The 10,000-nt window shown below is 35.6% G+C and overlaps 1 protein-coding gene across 2 annotated transcripts in view; it reads left to right on the top strand.

Annotated features, from left to right (window-relative positions):
• LOC135219973 (putative carbonic anhydrase-like protein 1) overlaps positions 1 to 10,000 on the top strand; it is a 134,408-nt gene that overhangs the window by 58,135 nt on the left and 66,273 nt on the right. For both annotated transcript variants that reach the window (XM_064257224.1, XM_064257225.1), the window contains exon 2: positions 4,887 to 6,529. In XM_064257224.1, the coding sequence (XP_064113294.1) occupies positions 6,451 to 6,529 (79 nt within the window). In that variant the 5' untranslated portion in view covers positions 4,887 to 6,450. The remainder of the gene's footprint in view (positions 1 to 4,886; positions 6,530 to 10,000) is intronic.

The raw sequence follows: 10,000 nt of genomic DNA, 5'->3' as shown, positions 1-10,000 counted from the left end.
TCTGAAGTTTTGCTTTTTACTTTTTTCAGAAGCGGAAAGTTACTCTTCTGAGCAAAAGCTTCTTAGATGTTGAGATATTTCGTGTAGTGGAATATTTTCATTAATTTGATTATTATATGAAATATTTTTTATTAGTTTAATTATAATAATTATAATTACCTCCAACTGGAAGCATATATTCTTAGTACGTTGGTGTCTTTGTTTCTTTGTCTGATTGTTAGCCTGTTTGTTAGGGTATGTTAAATTATATTAAATTTTATCTATATTCATCTGAATGTTAATTTATATTTTCTTTTTCACTAACTGATTTCTTCTCTCTGCATTTACGATTACCTTCTGTTAATTCTTTCTAATGAACACCATGGTCTTTGGAAGCTTGAATAATAATAATAATAATAATAATAATAATAATAATAATAATAATAATAATAATAATAATAATAATAATAATAGTTAAATGTATTTCTGTTAGTTCTTGTTTTTTTCTGCTACATTTTCCAAATGGAGAACGTATTCTTTGGGAAGCTTTGAATTTCAATTTGAATCACTGGCCTCTATGGGGGACCTTGTTCCATATGAATAGGCTTCATATACAGTAATAATAATAATAATAATAATAATAATAATAATAATAATAATAATAATAATAACTAATAATAATAATACAAACGCGCACAGAGTAAGAAAAGTGATGGACTCCTAAGGAGGCAGGATGCAACCCTGGAACCCCACACAATAAATACACCCAGTCGAATTGGAGGACTGTGATAGAGCATAATAATAAAAATAATAATAATAATAAAAATAATAATATTTAAGAGGGGTATCGTTTCTAGGTCACAAAAAATCTGTTTAGTAAATAAAGATAATAAAAAAATTTGGAGATATGATGCGAAGTCGTATTCCAAAATTAAGATCTTATATATATATATATATATATATATATATATATATATATATATATAATATATATATATATATATTTTCTTTAAGTTTTCTTTCCACGTTGATTATAATCCCGAGCGACTAGTGGTTAAAAAATGGCATTGCTCCAATTTAAAATGGAATAAAAAAATGAACTCCCGGATTGTAAATAATAATTTCTCTCGAACAAATTGCTCTCGGTCTCGTTTCAATTATCACGTACGGGAGCTGAAAAACTGTTAGAGCAATCATACCAGACTACAGATGAATTTTGTGGGTGGGGGGGGCCGGGTTATAATTACATTTTTATTGATATAGGAGGACTGAATACCGGAAAATTACATTTAAAGATTATTTTTTTTTTTTTTGTCGACGTAACTTTGTGTAACCTTTTGTCTAATAGAAATAATGAAATCTACAAATGTATATACATTATATTATATATATATATATATATATATCTGAGAATTTTGGAAATTTATATCATACTTTCACCTTGATATTTATGAGTATTAAATATCTTCAGATCTTAAAATCTTCCATCATGAATCGATTTTGGCTTTATACCGAATTCCCAACAGAGAGAGAGAGAGAGAGAGAGAGAGAGAGAGAGAGAGAGAGAGAGAGAGAGAGAGAGAGATAATCCCATCGATTTTCGATGTGAGATAGTCAGCGAATGCAACTGTTTGCCAACCGAAATTTTCTCTCAAGGAAAGATATTCCAAAAATTTTAGGTTTTTTTCTTTTTGATATTATCAAAATCAATTACTCATAGATGGATTAAGAAATAATCACATTCATACTCTCATCAGTTGCCTTTCATTGCGTGCAATATAACAAAAATGATTGTGCAATTAAAAAAACAAAAAAACTATTATTATTATTATTATTATTATATTTTATTATTATTATTTATTATTATTATTATTATTATTATTATTATTATTATTATCATATTTATTATTATTATTCAGACCAATGAATTCTATTCTTTATGGAAATATGTTTACCATAGGGGCCACTGACTTATTATTATTATTATTATTATTATTATTATTATTATTATTATTATTATTATTATTATTATTATTATTATTATTATTATTATTATTATTGACAATTAAAAGCACGTAGTGTTAAAAATATATTTTTGCACTACGCTAAAAATTACTATGAGACTTCGATGCAGAGCATTATCCGAAAGTCTCTCCCTAGTAATTTTTTATCATTGAAAAAAACAAAAAAAATATATTTTTAACACTACTGTGGCTTTTGATTTGTCAATATTACCCTCGTTACGGAGGTTCCTTAGTTCATTATTATATTATTATATTATTTTATTATTATTATTATTATTATTATTATTATTATTATTATTATTATAAATTTTTTTTTTTGCTCTATCACAGTCCCTCCAATTCGACTGGGTGGTATTTATAGTGTGGGGTTCCGGGTTGCATCTTGCTCCTTAGGAGTCCATCACTCTTCTTACTATGTGTGCCGTTTCTAGGATCACACTCTTCTGCATGATCCTGGAGCTACTTCAGCGTCTAGTTGTTTTTTCTAGTTCCTTTTTTAGGGATCTTGGGATAGTGCCTAGTGCTCCTGTGATTATGAGTACGATATCCACTGGCATATCCCATATCCCTTCGTATTTCTATTTTCAGATCTTGATACTTATCCATTTTTTTTCCTCTCTTTCTCTTCAACTCTGGTGTCCCATGGTATTGCGACATCAATGAGTGATACTTTCTTCTTGACTTTGTCAATCAACGTCACGTCTGGTCTGTTTGCACGTATCACCCTATCCGTTCTAATACCATAGTTCCAGAGGATCTTTGCGTGATCGTTTTCTATCACTCCCTCAGGTTGGTGCTCGTACACTTATTACTGCAAGGTAGCTGATGTTTCTTGCACAGGCTCCAGGGGAGGCTTTTGCTACTGAATCATGCCTCTGTTTGTACTGGTTCTGTGCAAGTGCCGGGCATTCGCTTGCTATGTGGTTTATGGTTTCATTTTTCGTATTGCACTTCCCCTACTATGTGAGAGATGTTATTTCCGTCTATCGTTTCTTTGAACATATCTGTTCTTCCTTAGGGCCTGATCTTGTGCCGCTGTTATCATTCCCTCAGTTTCCTTCTTAGCTCTCCCCTCTGTAGCCATTGCCCATGTGTCATCGCTGGCTAGTTCTTTAGGTCTGTCTATGTATTGTCCGTGCATTGGTTTTGTTGTGTCAGTTCTCTGTTCGGTCTGTCATTCTCCTCTCTGTATATTTTCCTGGGTCCTTCGTCTACTTTATTAGTCCTTCTTTCCATGCACTCTTTAGCTACTCGTCTTACTGGTTTTCAGATATTGCCCCAGTGCTCTGTTCTCGGTGTTGACGCAGTCCTCTATACTTTGTAATCCTCTCCCTCCTTTCCTTTCGTGTTATGTATAGTCTGTCCCGTATTTGCTCTTGGGTGTAGTGCTTTGTGTATTGTCATATGTTTTTCCTGGTTTTTCTGATCTATGCTGCGGAGATCTGCCTTCGTCCATTCCACTATTCCTGCGCGTATCTGATTACTGGGCACTGCCAATGTTTATGGCTTTTATCATATTTTCCGGCGTTGAGTTTTGCTTGAGTATCGCCTTGAGTCTCTTCATATATTCTTTCCTGATCGTGTCCTTCATCTCTTGGTGTTTATTATTATTATTATTTTATTTCATTATTATTATTATTATTATTATTATTATTATTATTATTATTATTATCATTATTCAGAAAACGTATTCTATTCTTAAGGAGCATGCTCTCCAAAAGGGCCCCTGACTTATTATTATCATTATTATTATTAGTATTATTATTATTATTATTATTATTATTTTATTATTATTATTATTATTATTATTATTATTCAAAAAATTAATTCTATTCTTATGAAACATGCCCACCACAGGGAGCCGTTGACTTGAAATTCAAACTTCCAGAAATCATGGTGTTTTGAAAGAAGTAACAGAAGGAAAAAGGACATTCAGAAAGAATATGTCAGTTATTAGAATATAAAAAAAATGAACTAAATAATGAATAAATAGTGATTACATTGCTAAGATTACGAATCAAAAGCAAGTGAGAAGCCATACGGGGGGTGATTTATTAATGGTGTAAATCTATAATAGGTAACATCCTATAATAAATTTAATCTTGTTCCTCATCTATTATCGTTTTCGTAGGGGTCACCCGCCACATTCTCAAATTTCATCGCCAATCTCCTGTTTTGTTCTCATCAATGATGACTTTGAATTTCCTCTCCCCCTTTTTTTTTCTTCCAAATATTTTATATTCTCGTCCTCCTGGAGAGTAAGAAAGGATGGTTCATTCCGCCCCTGCTGGTGTGAGTCAAGTTGATGGTCTCAATAAGTAATCAGAGGCATCTACTGAAACTTCGATTATATACTCGTCAGGGGATCTTGTCGAAGTAAATAATATTTTAGACGAACCGGTTCAAAGGTGAACACTATTCTCTCACTGCATAATATCAGGAATTATTCTTGAATGCATAAAGTTTCAGACAATAATTGAAAGGTGTAGACTTTTTAGCAATGGATACATATTCTCTCAGTGTATAATTTGATGAATATTTTTCAATATGAATTCTTACCCGGATACATATGCGAAATACCTATTTCATGATACATGAATATTAAAGACAATACATTCATACTCTCGTTGATGCAGTGTTATTCATGCACTGACGGTTTAAATTCTTACCCAGACACATGTGATGTTCATTTCAAAGTCCAATGTTTATTACTGATGCACAGCGCATTCGGGCACTTGTTGATACCGTATCCTTTATGCAATGTTTAGCGGCACTAGCTGAGGTATACGATTTCCACTGAAAGTTATTATTTTCTAAGTTTTTTTTGAGAAAGAACTTTTCAATTTGCATCATATTCACGGGAATTTGTCTGTCTTTTTTCAGGTATGATGTGACAGAGGGCTGAAGAATATTTAAAACCAGGAGAAATTACGAATTCATTGACCAGGACCGCTATCTTCACCTGAGCGATATGACTCTCACGTTTGGACGCCCTGACAGAAAGGAGAAAAGTAAATAAATAAATAAATAAATAGGCAAATATCAGTATGGGCCAAAACTTCCCTCACCATGCCAGCCATCTTTAGAATCAACGAAACCGAGCGACAGCAGGAGAGCCAGAGAGTGGCACCACCTTCCACCGCGTCCTTGTGAAGACCGGAAACGATGATTCCGTTACTCCCTCTGAAACATCACTACGAACGCAGAGCTCTTTTCCTGCGCCTAAGGGGAAGAAGAAGAAGAGGCGTGAAGAGTCTGTGGTGATGGATTCCAATCCCAAGTCCGCTGGAGGACGATGATCTGAAACCCTGAATTATTTTATTTTTTTGTAACTCTCGACGACGAACGCGATAGACCTCAGAATCTCTCCCTGGATGACGCCGGATGCTCTGTGCCATAGTAGACCGCTTTTCTAGCTTCTGTCGTTCAAGTTTTTTTGTTTACGTTTCAGATTCAGGAGAGCGAAGGTAGATCCTCGACTTTCTCGCACTGCCTTTTAGTGATGTAAACAGATGCTAGGCCTATGTCGCCTCTCGACGATCTTTTTACTGCGTTTTACGTAGCTCGAGACTAATTGCAAAATGCCGAATGTCCTAGACTCAGCGGACGCAAGGACACTTCTCTAGTGAACGACCTCCTCGCTAGGACACTCCCGTCTTCCTTCTGTGAAGGTAGACATGCTATCTGACGTGAAAGAGTACAACAAGTGGACGTGAGCAATAATAATATTTAGTAACATGACTGAAATGAGCTGCGCATCTGACGGACGGAACAGACCAAATTCGCGCATAAAACGCTGTAGTTGTTATATCCATCGCAATGCGGATGTCTTTTTTGTGGCTTTCGTAGTTAATTAATGCTGTTACGCTGTGATATCCAGGCTTCTTACGGGGCATCTGAACACCTCCTGGTCATCTTTGAATCTGTGGTCAGGTGATCTGGGATGATCATCTGTACAGAATATCGCCTTTGCTTATTTGCATTACTGACAAAATCAAGTCTTCAGCTGCGTTTGTAGTTTCAGAAACTTGCTGAGAAAACTGCAAGTTGCAAGAAGGACATTTAAATTGCGAACTGTTTATACGAGGAAAAGGAAAATTCTAAGTCTTTGCCGCGATAATTTAAGAAAACTGAAAATTAACATTTGAAAATGAAGGAACTAAACGTGCGTTTTTAAATAGGGAAAATGAACTATCTAGACAAGAAAAATGAAAGATAAGTCGATCTATGTTACAAAAAGTTAAGGAAAATAACAAGAAAATAAAGAAAAACATTTGAAAATGAAGGAACCTCATCTAACCATGCTTTTGTGAAAGGAAATATAAACTATCTGCGCAAGAAAAATGAAAGACAAGTCGATCTTTCCAAAGATAATCTAAGGACAATATAAAAGGGAAAAAGTTACTTGGAGAAATATTGACGCAACGTCCCTGGGAGACATTTCAAGATGTCTGTGGCCTTGACAACTCAGATCTTCCTCAAATTAGTTTCGATTTTGCATTTGGCAAAGTACACGGAATCCAATGGTAAGTGGAATGGTTATTTTCACTGTAAAATTTCAGTTGTCTTCGTAATATAATAATATAATCTTTTATGAGTGCTCTATTTAATTTTCTGAAGGTCTTTATAAGCTTATATCTATCTTTGCTTTTTCTTATTTTTATTTTTGACTTAGCATGTGGTTTGCATTAAAATTTATATATATATATATATATATATATATATATATATATATATATATATATATATATATATATATATATATTATTACCGGTCTACAGTTATACGAGTTGGTTACGTACTCGACTACCGATCTCAGGGTCCGGGTTCGACTCCCTGCTCTGCCAATGCGGAATCTCAGGCATTTACTTCTGGTGATAGAAATTCATTTCTCGATGTGGTTCGGATCCCACAGTAAGTTGTAAGTCCCGTTGCTAAGTAACCAGTTGGTTCTTAGCCGCGTAAAAATATCTAATCCTTCGGGCCAGCCCTAGGAGAGCTGTTAATCAGATCAGTGTTTAAAATGCTCAAGCAGATTACAGGGATTATAGCTCAAAGCAGAGGCGTTAGTATCTAGGAATGTAATTATATGAAGGTGGCATTATTTTTTAGTTTGTTTGTGTGTTTGTTTGTTTGGTGTTTTACTTTGAATGGAACCAGTGGTTATTCAGCAACTGGACAAACGGCTTTACGTGATTTCCGAACCACGTCGAGAGTGAACTTCTATCACCAGAAATACACATCTTTGACCCCTCAATGCAATGCCCGAGAATCGAACTCGCGGCCACCGAGGTGGCAGGCCAAGACCAAACCGACCAAGCCTCTGAGGCAATATTATTTTTTAGTGCCTCAATGCTTCAGTCACTATCGATTTTAACCATCGTTATCGTTACTTTTGTTATTATTATATTCATAAGTGACTTTAATTTTACTTTTAATAATTGATCTGTTCTTTCTGTATTTCCCAATACTTTCTATTACCCTTTTTTAATGAACACGGTTATATTCTCTGGAAGTTCGAATTTCAAGTCACTGGTCCTTGTGGTGGGATTGTTCCATATGAATAGGATTCATCTTCTGAATATAATAATAATAATAATAATGATAATAATAATAATAATAATAATAATAATAATACAATAATAATAATTTATCGACCTAATCATATATTCCAGAATCGGAGGACGCACGATCTTATTATGAAAAATAACCCCTCTCCACAGGTATGAGAACCCCTGAAGCAGACGCATGTAGTACCAACCCCTATACATGCCCAGTCCGCGAATGCAGCGGCGCCTACGTAGGTATGACTACCATGCGACTGTCGAAGAGACTCTCGTGCCACGCCCATGAGGGGCTATAAAGAATCACGCCCGCACCAAACATCACGAGGCCATCTCCGAGATGTCATCATAAAGAACGAAGATCATCGGGAAGGCCCCTGATGCCCGTCGGTTGCGCCTGCTGGAGGCGCTACTCATCCAGCAAATAAAACCTACTCTGAATACGACGCAGGAAGAATTCTCCTCCCTACGAGTATGAGAAGACCTGCCACCAACAATGACACCACCGATCATGACAACTCTATGGATGCACAACGCCCCCGAACGAGGTACTCCTGCAGCCGATGGAAATCAAAGTAGCCGTGACGTCCCACAGCGTAGCGCAACGCCCATCAATGTTTACAACGCCGCTTCGGAGGTCCAGGCGGCTGCAGGATATGCTGCAATGCAACCATCGGCCCGAAGAAAGTGGCTTGAGACCTGGCTCAGGCAGCCAATGAAAACAAGACTCACCGCCACCAGCCAATAGGAGACAAGCATGGGGCAGACCCCCTGCTGTCAACCACAGATATAAGGAGGACGGACACCGCACCAGATCAGTCCACCCTCAGCTTCCCAGCCCGAGGATGTCTGGCAGCTCCAGACGAAAGCTCGCTTTAAGAAAAAGAGAGAGAGAGAGAGAGAGAGAGAGAGAGAGAGAGAGAGAAAATCGTTAATGACTTTGATGACTATGGTATCATAGTTTATCTCTAAAATTCAAATATATACACCTATTTTGACCCTGTATTTTACCATGACCTCTATAGGCGCTCTACTAGCCTGTTTAAGTAGCACTGAAAAAGCCGCTATTCGCAAATAGAGAAGAATCTCTACAAGTGTAAACGCTGCTGAAGTAGCCATTACTTTTAATAAAATAATAATAATAATAATAATAATAAATATAATAATAATAATAATAATAATAATAATAATAATAATATTGAAAGATATTGCTGCTTCAGCTGCATTTAACTGTGATAGCAGAGAGAAAGCATCATTAGAAAAATTTTGGATGACACTTTACAAGTCAAATGCAGATGATGCAGCAACATCTTTCTATAATACTTGTTTTGAAGAGGGTCTCCTTCCAAGTATAATAATAATAATAATAATAATAATAATAATAATAATAATTAATAATAATACAATAATAATAACAACACAATGAACTAAGGAACCTCCGTAACGAGGCTATAATATTGACAATCAAAATCCATAGTAGTGTTAATATATTTTTTAGCATTGTACAATAATCTATTTTAACACTACTGTTGCTTTTGACTATCAATAATAATAATAATAATAATAATAATAATAATAATAATAATAATAATAATAATCCAGATTTTGAGGCGAGCCTGCAATTGGGAACGCAGCAGGTATTCATTCAGAGAGCGACTGTGAGCTATTACTTCCATTTCCGCGTTACGATTCGCTTAAATCTTTGAAGCACACCCAAACACACACACACACACATACACAAACACACACTCCAATCGTAGGCGACTTAAGAATCACTCACACCCCTCACCACTCCCCCGCACACAACTCCAATCCCCCGAGCGAAAACTATCCCCCCACCTCACCCCCCCCAACACTCCCCCACCCCAACAACGCACCCCACCAATTTACGTGTTTTCCAGACAAACACACATACTCACAAACAACACGAATCTCCATCGCCGGCGATGAATTATAGATAAGGTTCCGTCGGCTGTGACCTACAGCTTAATCTAATGGCAAATGATAGTGGAATGTGTTTCGCATTTATGTTTAATGTTTGGCTGCTCAATACATTGCTTTGAAAAGGTAAATGGAAGTTGTGTCATAATATTATCTTACTCGTGATTATATATATATATTTTTTTAGGAATATAACCACTCCCTTTTTATTGGGTTTCCTAGGTGATATATGCTTATAGTAGTAAAGCATTCGATTATTGAATTTCTACTTTGATTTCAAATGGTATATGTCATTTCCTGATAGGTTGTCGAACTTTCCTCAAACAAGTACAACTCTGCATGGATTCGGTTGTATCATATAGAGCACCAGAACTATATTTTTATATGAGTTTAACCAGGTGATCTGTACTCTTGGTCGTCAGTCATTTAATCAATGAATTTCTCTGCAGATTTCAAATGGTCTGCGAGAATTTAGTCGTACTGAAATACAAG

This window comes from Macrobrachium nipponense, chromosome 1 (genome assembly GCF_015104395.2).
Source record: "Macrobrachium nipponense isolate FS-2020 chromosome 1, ASM1510439v2, whole genome shotgun sequence".
NCBI classification, from domain to species: Eukaryota; Metazoa; Arthropoda; class Malacostraca; order Decapoda; family Palaemonidae; genus Macrobrachium; species Macrobrachium nipponense.
The sequence above is the reverse complement of the archived record's forward strand: the minus strand, read 5'-3'. Positions and strand labels throughout refer to the sequence as shown.